This window comes from Gadus macrocephalus, chromosome 9, assembly GCF_031168955.1.
Source record: "Gadus macrocephalus chromosome 9, ASM3116895v1".
Lineage (NCBI taxonomy): Eukaryota > Metazoa > Chordata > Actinopteri > Gadiformes > Gadidae > Gadus > Gadus macrocephalus.
Window position 1 is genome coordinate 20869800 of NC_082390.1, and position 16471 is coordinate 20886270.

The 16471-nt window shown below is 49.5% G+C and overlaps 1 protein-coding gene across 2 annotated transcripts in view; it reads right to left on the bottom strand.

Annotated features, from left to right (window-relative positions):
- Positions 1–15985, bottom strand: part of LOC132464792 (DENN domain-containing protein 5B-like) — a 42684-nt gene extending 26699 nt beyond the window's left edge. Inside the window, exons 1-4 of one of the 2 annotated variants that reach the window (XM_060061367.1) lie at positions 15365–15985; positions 12496–12605; positions 11608–12325; positions 10120–10307 (exon numbers count right to left, since the gene is read on the bottom strand). In XM_060061367.1, the coding sequence (XP_059917350.1) occupies positions 10120–10307; positions 11608–12325; positions 12496–12605; positions 15365–15440 (1092 nt within the window). In that variant the 5' untranslated portion in view covers positions 15441–15985. The remainder of the gene's footprint in view (positions 1–10119; positions 10308–11607; positions 12326–12495; positions 12606–15364) is intronic. The other variant, XM_060061366.1, reaches the window with a different exon arrangement.
- Between the last annotated feature and the right edge of the window lie 486 nt (positions 15986–16471).

Sequence of the window (16471 nt, forward strand, 5' to 3'; positions counted from 1 at the left end):
AGGCAGAGAGACAGGCAGAAAGGAAGAGAGACAGAGGGAGAACATAACAAATTAAATACATTTCTCTAATGGACGTTGGGCAAAATGATGAATATTTTTCCACCTTGGAATATTGCTCCAAAACATATCTCATGTCGTCACGCTGACTCACATTCTACTGGGATGAGATTCATTGAGCAGTGCAGCAACAGTGCACACATAACAACAACAACAACAACAACAACAACAGGAAAAGTCATAGCAGCTTACTGGTCCCCACTGATGGAACCCTAATTCTAACCACATCATAGAAATGAGGAACTTTCAACTAGTGGGTATTAATAATGATAATTTGGATATTTTTTGTGCCTTTTAAGATACCTAAGGTTGTTTAACAAAAAAAGGGAAGAGAGGAAGGGGGGGTTAGGGGTCAATTAAAAACTGCCCATTAAAAACATGGGCAGGGATGGGGCAGAGCGGATGTGGAGTGGTAGGCTGTTCCATAGTGCGGGAGCAGTGGCAGAGAATGCCCCGTCTCCCATGGTCCTTAATCTAGTGCAGGTGATGGCCAGCAGGTCCTTGTCAGAGGCCAGCAGAGAGCTTGACCGAGTGTGGGGGTGGAGTTTGTGTGGGTTAGAACGCTGGTATCTGAGTTCTGGACATATTGGAGTCTGCTTGGTGGGCAGTCCAGATAGGACACCGTTGCAGTAGTCCAGATGGGAGCAGAATATGAAGGTGTGGATGAGTGTCTCAGTTACTGAATGTGTGAGAGTGTGAGTGAAGGTTGGAGTCATGGCATGTTTGTGAGCTGGTAGAAGGCAGATCTGTTGATGTTCTTGATGTGGGACCGGAAGGAGAGAGTGGAGTCCAGGATGAAGCCTAGGTTGCGCACCTCAGGAGGTGGGGAAATGGAGCAGCAATCCACAACCAGAGCCAGGTCTCCAACCTTCCTGTGCAGTGCTGCAGGGGCCACCACCATTTCTGTCTTGTTGCTGTTTAGTTTTAGTAAGTTTGTGGTCGTCCGTGATTTTTGTTCCTATAGGCAGTTGACAACTTGTGAGCTGGGAGGAGGGGTTTGTGCTGATATAAAGTTGTGTGTCATCGGCATAGCAGTGGAAGTTTAGTCCATGTTTCCGGATTATATGACCTAGGGGCAGCATGTAGATGGTGACCAGCAGGGGACCAAGCACCAAACCCTGGGGAACGCCATGATCGACTGGTGCCGGATCAGAAGTGGAGCCATTGAGGGTGATGAATTGTTTCCGGTCTGTGAGGTAGGACCGGTACCAGGACAGTGCTGAGCCACTGAGGCCGATGAGCTCAAAGTGGCGGTGGAGAAGGATGGTGTGAGAGAAAACCAGATTGGAGGGTTTCAAAGAGCTCATGGTGGGACATGTGGTGTTTTTTGCTGGGCAGCCACTGCTCTTTCCAGTATTTTGCTGCGCAAAGGGAGGATAGAGATTGGACGATAGTTTTTGGGGTCGTCTGGGTATGAGCCTGGCTTTTTGAGAGTGGGGATGACTGCCGCCATTTTAAAGCTGGATGGTACTACACCAGAGGCCAGAGATGCATTTATGATGTTTTCCACTGGTTGGCAGAGGATGGGAAGACAGGCCTTATTCAGGGAGGTGGGCATTGGGTCCAGACTGCTGTCTGAAGTCCTGGCTGAGGTGACTAGTTTTTCTACCTGTTGGTATCCAGTGGAGAGAAGGCAGATAGGCAGCACTGAGGTGACTGGGCAGCTGAGTATGAGAATCCTGTTGGGGCAGTGTGGGGCAAGGGGAGAACCCAGGAGACTGGACCTGCCGATTGAGTGTGTCCACTTTCTGCTGGAAGAAATCCAGGAACGTGGAGCAGAGGTCAGCAGCATCCGAGGGTTTAGCGGCATCAGGAGGGTGAAGAAGACGGTTTATGGTGGAGAAGAGAAATTTTGGGTATTTTTGTTGGTTACTGATAATGGTGGAGTAATACCTTGTTTTTGCCTGGGAAAGGGCTTCTATGTAGTTTGTGACATGTTCTTTGAATGCTGAATTCTGCTGTATCGTCTCTCGAGCCTACGTCCTGTAGTTTTCATCCTGCGGAGTGCAGGGTGAACCAGGGGGAGGGGCGAAGGAACGACATGCAGCGCGTGGTGAGAGGAGCTACAAAGTCCAGGCTGAGGGAGAGGGCATGGCTTTAGTGTTCCACCATGCCATCAACGGTTTGGTAGGGGGGGGGGGGGGGGGGGGGTCGCTAGGGAGTCAGATAGAGTGGAAATACACACCCGTTTCTGAACGTGATGGGCCGTTTGGTGCACTGCTTTGGGAGAGGCACAGGGACCAAGAACAAGATGGAATGGCGGTCAGAGACAGCCAGTTCAGTGCACTGCAGGTGGGAGGGGGTTATGCCAGCACAGCACACCAGGTTCAGCGGGTGCCCCTTTGTCATGTGTGGGGCCCTGCATGTGTTGTGTAAAATGTAAGCAGTCAAGCAGTAATAAAAAAAAATCTGTCGCAAGTCAACAACTTCTGGAATCCAGATGAATATTAAAATCACCCAGCATGAATGAATCCATGCATTTAATTGGTTGTAACCAAAAGGGGCAGAAGCTTCAGCCTTATATCAAGTCCCCCCTTTTCACATTTCTAAGATTAACAAACAAATGTCATACATACAGTGTGTTTGCTTTAACATGCATATACATACCTACATATATACATGCATACATACACACCTACATATACCCATAAGGGTCAATATTTATATCCAAACATGGTTTGTATGTTAGGAAGAAGTAGGTTATTACGAGCTTTATACATAACTAAGGCAGTTTTCTGGTTCACCGGGTCAATGGTTTCAGCAGGATGGCAGACGTGGTGTCGGGCAGATTGTGGGGGGCAGTAGACTACAGCTACAGGAGAAACTGTAGCTGTTTGGACCCAGTCAACAGTACACTTACATTTAGGGTATTAAGCAGACTATTTTATCCAAAGCGACTTACAATAAGTATATTTGTCACAAGAAGTGAAACAATATATCGCTTTCGATACAGTAAAGATGTTCATAGAGCCAAGTGCAAGTACTAACAATCGCTAGGCTAACCCATTCCCAGTGTACAGCAATGATAGCAGCTACTGCAGATGCTACACAATTAAGTACTATGAATAAATACAACGTACATTAAGTGTGGACATCAAGTGCGTACATTAAGTGCCAGGACGTACAACATACAATGGTGGGGGCGAGGGATAGGATGGGATGCCGAGTCTAGGTGAACTTCGAGCCGGTGAGTTTTGAGTCTTTTGTGGAAGTTTGCGATTCATTCACTGGGATCTCTTTGACAAGGATGTCAGCACGATAGATAACAGCAAGCCCGCCGCCACGGCCAAGGCTGAAAGGCTTTTGGATATATCCATAGTGGCTTGGTTGAGAGTTATGTACTCTTGCCGGTTCTGCCATGTCTCAGTAAATCATAAAAAAATCCAGTGATTTTTCTTAGATAAGGTCAAGGATAAGGAGGTTTTTGTTATTTAAAGAGTGAATGTTAAGCAGCATGAATGATGTTGTCCTGGTTAGTGCAGTGTCGGGGGTGACAGTGTTTACACAGACCAACAATCAGTTTTTTTGGATAGCAGTTAGATAGCAGTTACAGGAATCAGCAGAGATGACACAGAAACTTGGTTTGCCAATTTCTTCTTTCTTTCCAAAGTAGTCAACAGAAAGATAGATGGATAGATAGATACAGTATATACTTTATTAATCCCGGGGGAAATTCAAGTATCCAGTAGCAGCCTAAAACATACATAAAAACAGTGCAGATGGATGTGCAAAAATACAGATATAAATAAATAAATAAATAAAATGTCCATTGTTGTTATCTATTGTCCTCCCTGCCTTTACTGGGAGCTGTTGTACAGTCTGATGGCCAGGGGGACGAAAGAGTCTTTCAGTCTATTAGTGGAGCTGGACTGGGACAGCAGTCGGCCACTGAAAACACTCCTCTGCCTGGTGAAGGTGTCGTGCAGTAGTGTTGGCTCGTTCGTTCGCGAACCGGTTCGAATGACCGAGTCTTTAGGACGAACGAACTGAACCGGTTCGTCTCTCTCGTTCGTTCGACTGAACGAACGAACAAGTTTCCGGTAGCACTAACTCCACTGAGTCTGACTGACTCAACTGAGAACCGTGCAATGGTGTGCATTCCATGATGCGATTTACCGCTACCGGAAACCAGGCTGAACGAACATACGATTCGTGAACGACTCCTCCTAGTTCAGTCGAGTTTCCGGTGAATCGATTCACCGGAAACTCGACTGAACGTGGAGGAGTCGTTTGCGATTCAGCCTAGTTTCCGGTAACGGTGAATCGCATCATGGAATGCACACCATTGCACGGTTCTCAGCTGAGTCAGTCAGACTCAGTGGAGTTAGTGCTACCGGAAACTCGACTGAACGAACGAACGATTCGCGAACGACTCCTCGTGGCGAACTGAATCACGCGAACTGGGTCACGGAAACGAATCATTGAATCCACCAGTATCGTGCAGAGGGTGGTGGGTGTTGTCCAGGATGGACAGCAGTTTGTCCAGGGTCCTTCTCTCTGCAACTGTCACCAGAGAGTCCAGCTCTGTGCCCACTACTGAGCAAGCACTCCTCACCAGTCTGTCCAGTCGACCAGCGTCTCTCCTCCTGCTGCTTCCTCCCCAGCAAACCACAGCATAAAAGAGCACGCTGGCCACCACAGACTGGTAAAACATCTGCAGTAGTTTTTTGCAGATGTTGAAGGACCCCAGCCTTCTCAGGAAGTACAGACGGCTCTGCCCTTTCCTGTGTAAAGCGTCCATATTTGCTGTCCAGTCCAGCTTGTCGTCGAGCTGCAGCCCCAGATATTTATAGGTCCTGACCACCTCCACATCAACCCCCACGATGGACACGGGTTGGAGATGTGATTTCTTCCTTCTGAAGTCCACCACCATCTCCTTGGTCTTGGAGGAGTTGAGCTGCAGATGGTTGGACCTGCACCACCTCACGAAGTCCTCGACCAGGCTCCTGTACTCCCCCTCCCTTCCATCCTTGATACAGCCAACTATCGCAGTGTCGTCTGAGTATTTCTGCACATGGCAGAGCCCAGAGTTATGCCGGAAGTCGGATGTATACAAGGTGAAGAGGACGGGAGAGAGCACGGTCCCTTGTGGTGCTCCGGTGCTGCTGACCACACTGTCTGACGTGCAGCCCTTCAGTCTAACGTACTGTTGTCTCTCTGTGAGGTAGTCCGTAATCCATGTAACCAGGAGTGGGTCCACTCTCATCTCTGTCAGCTTGTCTCTCAGCAGGAACGGCCAGATGGTGTTGAAGGCGCTGGAGAAATCAAAAAACGTGATCCTTGTCCAGATGAGAGTGGGCCCTATGGAGCAGATAGAGGATGGCATCCTCCACGCCCACCTTCTCCTGGTATCCAAACTGCAGTGGATCTTGTGCGTGGAGGACCGGGGGTCTGAGGACATGGAGCAACAGCCGTTCAAATGTCTTCATAATGTGTGATGTCAGTGCTACTGGTCTGAAGTCACACGGCTCCCTGGGGTGTTTTTTTCTTAGGAACCGGGATGAGACATGAAGTCTTCCAGAGCACTGGGACCCTCCCCAGCTGCAGGCTCAGGTTGAAGACATGCTGGAGTGGCTCCCCCAGTTCAGCAGAACAGGCTTTAAGCATCCTTGGACACACTCTGTCCGGGCCTGCTGCTTTCCTTGGACGAAGCCTCCTCAGCTCTCTGCTCACCTGATCCTTGGTGATGGTGGTGGGGAGGGGGGTTGAACTGTCCATGGGTGTGGAGGGTGGGGGTGGGGGTGGTCTGCAGTCTGAGGTGGTGGAATTGGGGGAGGTGATGGACATGGTGGGGGTGTGAAGTGGGCCATCGCTGGTTGTGGGAGCTGGAGTGTCAAACCTGTTAAAAAACAGGTTTAGCTGGTTTGCTCTTCCAGCATCCCCCTCTCCTGTGATGCTGCCCTTCTTCTTGCAGCCTGTGATGGTTTTCATGCCATCCCAGACCTCCCTCATGTTGTTATGCTGCAGCTTCTGTTCTACCTTCCTTCTGTATTCCTCCTTCGCCTCTCTCAGGTGAACCTTGAGTTCCCTCTGTACGCGCTTCAGCTCGTCTCTGTCACCATCCTTGAATAACCTCCTCTTCCTGTTCAGGATGTCCTTGACATTACTGGTGATCCAGCGCTTGTTGTTGGGGAAGCAGCGTACAGTTTTGATAGGGACCACAACGTCCATACAGAAGTTCAGGTAGTCAGTAGTGCAGTGTGTGACCCCCTCTATATCCTCACCATATGCTTCCTGCAGCACGCTCCAGTCAGTACATTCAAAGCAGTCCCTCAGAGCCTCTGCTGCTTCAGGAGACCATTTCCTGAAGGAGCGTTTGGTCGTAGACTGTCTCTGGATCTGTGTTTTGTACTGTGGAAAGAAACACAGGCGCTGTTCTCCCTCAGCGGGAGAGCCTCTGCATTGAAGAAAATCGCTCCTTCTGCAGCAGAAAACGAAATCCAATCCCGGCGGCAGGATGTGCAAGGGTTTTACATCCAGCACAATCCACCACCATGGCATTGCCTCTACAGTTCCTTACAGTTAACAACAACAACTAGGTTGTAGGGGGGTTCCACAGCTTTCACCAGGATGCCTCCATGTCCCATGACTCTGCACAAAGGAGGGGCAGGTGCGGTCTGACACGGACAGGGCTGTGCAGTTTAAGGTGGAACTGACACACTGTGAAGACTGCGGACGGTAAAGCTGAGGGTGGGAGGGATAAAGGGGCTTGGACTTTAACTGATTAGAGTAAGACTGCCTTTAAAACTCCAGCAGTGAACATAAAGATGGCCATAAGGAGTCCCAGTCACTCAATCTCTGCCCCAGTTCATCCTCATAGTCTTCAGACAGGAAGAATATCAATGCTGGAATGTTCCCCGACATTCTGACCACGTGAGTATGGATAAACGAGACATCCCACCAGCATCTCTCGTTCCATAGAGGACATTCCTTAAGGTGGTCATCGACTCCTCCTCAATCAGGGCATTTCTAGTCATGTCATTCTTACATTCCTCCAGATATATCAGGGGAGCTGACCGGTTAGACCTCAGTCAGGCTGGGGCAGAGTCCTGAACGGGTTCAGGTACCCGCGGATTTGATTGAAACGGGTGATGCAACGGTTGAAAAATAAGTATGCGTCGGACACGGGAGGGATTGCCGTTTTCAAGGCGTCACGTGCAAATATAAAAATCATTATTAGTGAAACATCTACAAAATATGCCTGCATTTCAAAATGCAGGAATATTTTGACCCCCACCCGAGAAGCATGCTCGAGTGTCAGCGGACGCTGACACTCGAGCATGCTTCTCGGGTGGGGGATACAATGGGATACAAGTCGGGCAACGACTATCGGACGTAGAGGATTCCAGTGATGAGGCCCTGCAGTATCGGGACGAAGTTGCTACTTACATTGATTACAAAATATCTGAAGATGACTCTTTCGATGTATTATCATGGTGGGGAGAGCACGTCATTCATTTCCCAATATTGCTCAGATTGATCATCGCCATCCCTGAATCCAGCGCAGCGAACGAGGATGAGCGGAGGAGTCAACTAAAACCGTCAACAGCTGTTTTTGCACAGCAATCTAAAGCACCACGCCAAACACCAGATAGTGTAATTCCACGGCATTCCATCCAATGTGTCAAATTTTATGCCGACCCGGCTCGGGAATGTAATTCGTGCTACTGTCGGAAAACGGGTCAGATGCAGTTTTAGGTATGGGGGGTGAGGGCGGGTGAGGGCGGGTGAGGGCGGGTGTGGGTTTGCAAAATAAGACCCGTGAAAGACTCTGGTCTTTGGAGGATTGGACCGTTTAAACTTCCCCATCGGGGCGCCCCGTTGGCTCACCGGGTAGAGGGCGTACCATTAAGGCCCAGTCCTGACCGCAGAGACCCGGGCTCAGTTCCTCCCCTCTTTCTCCCCTACCTCCCCTCTCTCTCCCCTACCTCCCCTCTCTCTCCCCTACCTCCCCTCTCTCTCCCCTCTCTCTCCCCTACCTCCCCTACCTCCCCTACCTCTCCCCTACCTCCCTTCTCTCTCCCCTACCTCCCCTCTCTCTCCCCTACCTCCCCTCTCTCTCCCCTACCTCCCCTCTATCTCCCATACCTCCCCTCTACCTCCCCTCTCTCTCCCTTACCTCCCCTCTATCTCCCCTACCTCCCCTCTCTCTCCCCTACCTCCCCTCTCTTTCCCCTACCTCCCCTCTCTCTCCCCTCTCTCTCCCCTCTCTCTCCCCTACCTCCCATACCTCCCCTACCTCCCCTCTCTCTCCCCTCTCTCTCCCCTACCTCCCCTCTCTCTCCCCTCTCTCTCCCCTACCTCCCCTCTCTCTCCCCTACTACCTCCCCTCTCTCTCCCCTCTCTCTCCCCTACCTCCCCTCTCTCTCCCCTACCTCCCCTCTCTCTCCCCTACCTCCCCTCTATCTCCCCTACCTCCCCTCTCTCTCCCCTACCTCCCCTCTCTCTCCCCTCTATCTCACCTACCTCCCCTCTCTCTCCCCTACCTCCCCTCTCTCTCCCATACCTCCCCTCTCTCTCCCCTACCTCCCCTCTATCTCCCCTACCTCCCTTCTCTCTCCGCTACCTCCCCTCTCTCTCCCCTCTCTCTCCCCTACCTCCCCTCTCTCTCCCCTACCTCCCCTACCTCCCCTACCTCTCCCCTACCTCCCTTCTCTCTCCCCTACCTCCCCTCTCTCTCCCCTACCTCCCCTCTCTCTCCCCTACCTCCCCTCTATCTCCCCTCTATCTCCCATACCTCCCCTCTACCTCCCCTCTATCTCCCCTACCTCCCCTCTCTCTCCCCTACCTCCCCTCTCTTTCCCCTACCTCCCCTCTCTCTCCCCTCTCTCTCCCCTCTCTCTCCCCTACCTCCCCTCTATCTCCCATACCTCCCCTAACTCCCCTCTCTCTCCCCTACCTCCCCTCTCTCTCCCCTACCTCCCCTCTCTCTCCCCTACCTCCCCTCTATCTCCCCTACCTCCCCTCTCTCTCCCCTACCTCCCCTCTCTCTCCTCTACCTCCCCTCTCTCTCCCCTCTATCTCACCTACCTCCCCTCTCTCTCCCCTACCTCCCCTCTCTCTCCCCTACCTCCCCTCTCTCTCCCCTCTATCACACCTACCTCCCCTCTCTCCCCTACCTCCCCTCTCTCTCCCATACCTCCCCTCTATCTCCCATACCTCCCCTACCTCCCCTCTCTCTCCCCTACTACCTCCCCTCTATCTCCCCTACCTCCCCTCTCTCTCCCCTACCTCCCCTCTCTCTCCCCTACCTCCCCTCTACCTCCCCTCTCTCTCCCTTACCTCCCCTCTATCTCCCCTACCTCCCCTCTCTCTCCCCTACCTCCCCTCTCTTTCCCCTACCTCCCCTCTCTCTCCCCTCTCTCTCCCCTCTCTCTCCCATACCTCCCCTCTCTCTCCCCTACCTCCCCTCTCTCTCCCCTACCTCCCTTCTCTCTCCCCTACCTCCCCTCTCTCTCCCCTACCTCCCCTCTCTCCCCTATCTCCCCTCTCTCTCCCCTACCTTCCTCTCTATCTAACTCTATAAAAATAAATAATATATAAAAAATAATAATAAAAAAATAAACCTTTGAACTGAGCCAATGGTACCCTCGACAAGCCTTTCTCCAAGTTAAAGTCCTTACGAAGGGCCTGACATCGGCTCCTGTTCTGTGGATATTCAAAACTTAGATGAGGGGGCCCAGCGAGAGAATATCCAACTTGAATTTACTGAAGACAAACTTCACATCACTAAGAGCTACGAGCGCTACTCGTTTTTCAATTCAACCCAAATTTGTTTAACATGATCTCCCAGTAGCGACCAATGTTAAATTCTGGAAGAAAGTGTACCATGGGAGCTTTACAGGCTGGCGTCTCAGTAGCATCCTAAACATGCTTACTGACTGAATAACAAGTTGAACATCAAGCTAAACATTTAGCTACCTGCAAGCAAACAACAAACTAAACAACAGTTTTCAGTATTAGCATCTGAAAAACATGGTCTTGTTGACAACACAATATTTATCAGAATGAGGCTGGGGGGATTATAAGGGCGAATTATGTTTTATCCCTCCGTCATCATACCTCATGGGGCAGGTTAAGGGACGACCTTTGAACCCCGTCCCTGCGCTGGAGCCCCATCAGGAAGGGGACGGGGGCGTCCAGCAGGTGCAGCAGAGGGCCAGGCAGGATGGGGAGGTAGATGTGCTGCCACTGGAAGGGAAACAGCAGGCAGGTGATGCCCTCCGCCACGGTCATCAAACACTGCAGGTCTGGTGGGAGGAACAGAGAGGCTGTATATTAAAAGGGGCAGTAGGACTGAGGACGGTAAAGAGGGAGAGCAGCAAAGCTGGGAAATAAACAACCGAATAATGCCCTCCCCATCTCAGCTCCCTCCCTCCGTTTCTGAGACGCCATGAAGATCCAGAGATGGACCAGGAGGGGTCTGAACTCTAAACTCTCAAACAAAGATGCAGGCAGATGCAGATATCTAAAAGAAAAAATCATCTCACAGAGCACTAAATTACACTCAAAGTAAACTTCTTGCAGGGACAATCCCGGTCTGGGTGATAAAACCATCTTAACCGTCTGTCGTGGCTTCACTTAAACAACATTTGCCAATATAATTTTTCAAAATGACTTTCTTGCAACGATTCTACTGCTTGCATTTATTGTGAGCGCACCTGCAACGACTGTAGACAATGGCACATTGCCATTTAGCCATGTGCTTTTGGTGAACAACGACTTAGAGGGGTAGTTCGGAATTTTGGACATAGGGCCTGATTCCCAAGTTAGTCTTGGTGTTCTTTATCATTGGAGACAGTTTTCAACACATTTCATTCAGTCCTTCTAGTTGCAGAGTTCGCTCATGTTAGGCTAGGGCACGGCAACGGGCAATACTAGCCTGCTAATAAAACAGTCTTACCCACAGTACACCCGAGGCAAATCAATTATAGCGCCAGACGGTCGATGTAAATGTCTGTGTTGATAGAATAATGTTAGAAAAAAAACCAACCTTGCATTGCATTGCATTTTGAGGGATTTGCTGTGTCTCAGCAACAGTGTTATATTCCTGGTAGTAGGCTACGGCAGCGGTGGACTGATACCTAGGTTAAATTCCGCTGCTGCAGAGAAAGTAACACAGACATTTACATCTATAGTCTGGCGCTATAATTGATTTGCCTCGGGTGTACTGTTGAGTGGGCAAGACTGGGTTATTAGCAGGCTAGTATTGCCCGTTGCCGGGCGCTAGCCTAGCACGAGCGAACTCTGCAACTAGAAGGACTGAAGGAAATGTGTTGAAAACTGAACACCCAGGCTAACTTGGGAATCAGGCCCTATGTCAAAAATTCCGAACTACCCCTTTAAGAACACTACAAAATGCCTTTTCGCAAAGTCTAAAGTGCTGTTCCCACTATACAACTCCCCCCATAACTCGTGCAGTCATAGTTGATTTATTGCACTACTGGGATGTTTCTCCTCATCTGACCGTGAACGCTTAACGGATGCCAGGTCCCGGCCGCCTAAAGCACAAAGACAGTCCAGTGGAGCTTCAGTGACAGAGGGGATTACCTCGAGAGTACAGCAGGACCTGCATCTCCAGCAGCACGCAGGTGAGCAGACGGACCACGTTGTCCACCCCCAGCAGGGCGAAGGCGTCCCCCAGGGGGTAGTCTCCCAGGGGCAGGTCTGTTGCGTCGGGTTGCTGGCACACGATGGGCCCCTGGACCCCGTGGAACCGGAGGGACCGCCCGGGGGGGGGCAACGGCACCTCATACAGGACGTTGTGGATGTAGCTCTCCAAGGGCAGCGGGGGGGCCGCCGGGGACATCACAGCCTGGTACAACTGGGACAGGAAGTGGCGGGCGGCCTGCAGAAAGGGGAGGGGCATGAGGAGACAGAGGGCCTTGGAGCCGTACAAGGTGTCGCTGGCCGGGTCAAAGGACGCCGTGCAGCCCGGACAGGGAGAGCCCCCCCCCCCGCCCGCCAGGGAGTCGGCGTCGGAGCCGTCCAGACTGCTGAGAAGGGACTCCATGCTGCAGGCGGAGGGGGAAGACCCATAGGAGGAGGAGGGGGAGGAGGCCGAGCTCGACGCTTGGTGCTCCACGCGATGCATCTGGAACAAGGTCTGCATGGCGGTGGTGATACGGGGGTTGGTCACCCGCTCGTAGAAGGTGTGGACGAAGCCGTAGGTGCGTGTGCCGTCGTCGGCGGTGATGGTGAAGGAGTGGAAGAGGGGTTCCCGGGCGTCTGACTGCTTCCGGAACACCAGCCCCCGGGGCATGCACAGCTGAGGGGGAGAGGCAGACGAGAGAACAGGGAGACAAGAACAGAGGTGGGGGTGGTCTTCAGAACAATCATTTATAAAAAATAAAAAAAACTATTCTGTAAAAGACAAAAGCAGAAGATGAAATCTCTCCTTAGATCAAAACAGCATTTTGAGCAATTTGTCAATCTCACCAGGTTGACAGCATCTTTATTAAAGGGACAGCGGTCTGTGCTCTCTGGGTAATGGACTAGAACCTTCGACTTAAACGACCTTCGGATCGGGCTCTGGTCAAATCCTTCTCCTGACAGAGAGAGAGAGACAGGCAGCAGAGAGAGAGAGATGGTTAAACAAGCACTTCTTTTGCAAGGAGGATAAAGCCTTTATTTGCTTGGAAACAGAGGTCGCGAGGTCAGGACTCGGGATGAACGATTTGGGGTAGTAATCAAATTGCGATTATTTTGACCAATATTGCGATTGCAATTTAATAATGCAATTTTTTTAAATTATTAAGTTCCTTATGTTCTGTATTATTCACTAAAATAGGCCACACAGGCCGATGTGTTGAGATTAATGGATATTATAACCTCTTTATTTAACTATTTTTGCTTTCACAGCCTTTGAGATTTGCATATCACGATTTAGATTTAAATTCGATTCATCGTTCAGTCCTAGTCAGGAGAAGACATTGGGGTCTGGGGTCAATATGCTTTTAGTTTATAAAGAAGTAGAGAGTGCAGAAACACTTGCTTAAAGTGATGTAACTCATTATGAGGAAGATGAAAAGATGCAGTGAAGAGTAGACATTTTAATGTCAGGAAGTGGAAGACGGCTCAGCTTAGTATCTGCCTCAATGGCAGAAACTGATATTTTTCTAGACTAATTTTATACATTTCAGGAAAAGATCAAGCTGGTCAAAGATGAGCTTGGTAATGCAGGAACTGCAGTACCAACCATCAATGTCCGGTTGAATAACTGAACTGACCCCGCAGCCATGCGTGGTGTTTGTTGGAGCACCAAGATGTGATGGGTCAGGACGCAGTGGGGATATGAGGGGGAGAGGGAGGCCCAGAGGACAGCTAGATGACCAAACAACTAAGAGATAAAACAATAGATCAAAAAAATAATTGGACAGACGGACAGACAGACAGACAGACATGTGCTAGTTGCTATGGCAGCCCTTGATGCTGATGGGTGGAGGAGGGTGAACATGTAAACAAGCGGTCAGCAGCTTCCCTTCTCCAAACACCAGCTAACAAGGTAACCAAGGTAACCATGTACACAGAGCCACCCAGCCCGAGGCTGGTCTGACCCACTGGTGGATTCAGCTGGAAGGCGAATGGCGACAGACGTCGGTCCTTATGGAGTGATTAGAGGAATGTGTTGCACTCCTCTCACAGCCACAACTATATTTGCATTTTCTCTTTCGAGGAATTTTATTTTTGGTTTCTGTCAGGATGAACAGAGTGCTAGATGCTTGTCACCAACCAAGTGACTGACAGTGAACACCGATACATTCAGGCCGGGTTAGGCATCTCGCTCTAAGATATCCACAAGTACATCGTGGACACTGGGCATCGAACATAGAACCTTTTGGCTTAAAGTGGAGCGCTCTAGTCACTAGACCTTCCTGCACCTCTGACCTGATACAATAGAGAAGAACGTTGACCAACAGATTCATACTGTTTAATAATATTCTCTGAAACCAACCATCCTCATGGTCTCCCCTTCTTAAATCAGGACGGATTACAGTGCTTATGTGTGTGTGTGTGTGTGTGTGTGTGTGTGTGTGTGTGTGTGTGTGTGTGTGTGTGTGTGTGTGTGTGTGTGTGTGTGTGTGTGTGTGTGTGTGTGTGTGTGGGGTTAGCTTTGACGATGCTAGTATTACACATGATGAAGGAATAGAGGAGACTTTTGCCTCTATGTCCTCATCAACGCCCTGATTCCACGAGACTCTGCGTCCAGATATGAACCATGGAGGGAGAGATGTGGTTAGGCAGGACTCTATTGAGAGCCTAACAAGAGCAGACTCTCTGCGCACACACACACACACACACACACACACACACACACACACACACACACACACACACACACACACACACACACACACACACACACACACACACACACACACACACACACACACATTGCTAAGGCAAAAGTACTGTGTGTGTCAATCACAATCCTTTACAGGTGATGAAAAAGTGCTGAGTGCTCACACACACGCAGGATGTATTTGAGATTGTTTGATCAGATACACAGATCCTTCCCCAAAGGAAGAGCACTGTACTGCACTGTACTCCTGTTACATAAGAGCTCTGCTGCGCTTTGTTGTCTACCAGAATTTAATTGCTGTCCTCATTCATTTAATGTGACACTAGTGATGCATTAGAACAGACATGATACACAGCATCATGCAGTGATGAGTTCTCTTGTACACAGCATCATGCAGTGATGAGTTATCTTGTAGACAGCATCATGTAGTGATGAGTTCTCTTGTACACAGCATCATGCAGTGATGAGTTATCTTGTACACAGCATCATGCAGTGATGAGTTATCTTGTACACAGCATCACGCAGTGATGAGTTCTCTTGTACACAGCAGCATGCAGTGTAGCAGTGCCTTGATGAGTGCTATGCTAACTGGATGTGTAGGCCAGCCCACATCAGCTGTGTAGTAATGAAGGTCGATATGTCCATCTTTAAGCCAGGAGGACCGATGCACTATCTTACCGTTGTATTTATTTGTGTAAATCGAGTTTTTAAAATACCATTAACGCTTGGTTTGTAATGAAACAGTGGGAAAAGCCCGTTTAGATTCCATTAATTGCATGGCCATGATATTGCTCTTTCCTAAATCTATAAGGATCAGGTTAAAGGTATACGGTCTGTGTTCCCCGGTAATGAGGGATGGATTGGTCAACATCTCAAATGGTTTCCATCATTTTATTGTCATATACGCTGACACAGAGGAAAGCTTCCATCAACACCCAGACTCCACGGTGTTGATCGTTATAGGCTTCAGTCTGAAGAAGCTCCTATCTAATGTCGATAACGCACCTGTTAGATGTTGGGGTTCGAGGCCGGAGTCCGGGTCCACTCCGACCACCGCGAAGTACTGGGCGAGTCCGGTCATCTTCTAACCTTTATTCTACTTCATATCCAATAAACCACGTCTGACTATCCAAGGCTGTGTTGTTTTGCTGCCTTCTGGTCCAGTGGTTCGGCTCTGACGCGAGTATCAGTAGGGTGTTGTTCCGACTGGGAGGAGACTAGCGGTCCCAGTATCAGTACCAGTACGGTGTTGTTCCAACTGGGAGGAGACTGGCAGTCCAAGTATCAGTACCAGTAGGGTGTTGCTCCGACTGGGAGGAGACTGTCCGTCGGTCGGACGGACATTGTTTGCGTGTTCGTCTTTTTAAAAATGCATTATGGACAATTGAATGGCATCTAGCGGATCGGACTTCTCAGGATTTTTTTTTTTTGTATTATCCCATGAAAAGAAGATGTTTGTGTTTCCGTTCCGTTAGATGAGCTCTTTATGTTCCCGGTCCAGACCAAGATCAATCGTAGATTGCAAGTTGGTCTGGGGAGTCTGCTGTCATTTTCTTCAGCACAAGAGGCGTGATCAACGGGCCTAGTTCAATTGACTGTGTACGCAATTGGCTGCTTGCCGTCTCTTCATTGTCGACCCTGTGTAAAACCAGCCAATAGGGCTCGTTAGGTCGCCTCTTCCGGTAGACCCCTCATGGGACAATTAGAATGGGAGTAAATTAAAGGGACACTGTGTAAAACATTAAAATACAATGCAATATTGTCACCCTCATTCACATCACACAGAGCAACCATTTTCCCAGGACCCTTTTTAATAATGGTAGACGCCAAGCCAAACTTGTAGGCCAAGTCATTTTGATGTTTGATTGCTAGTCTTAGTTACATTTTTAAAACTTTTCAGTTTTTTGAAGTAACAATGCTCATAAAAAACTCATAACACATTGACCAGATGTGAAGAACAGGCCCCAGAAGTCTTATATAACGTGGATAATGAATTAGAAAATGATGTTTGGGCAAAAGCCTTTTAGAGGGAAATAAATGTTTGAATAGCCTGTGATGTTCAGCTATGACATGTTTTTAAAAAATGGTCAAACCTTCTGTTAAAATAGGTGA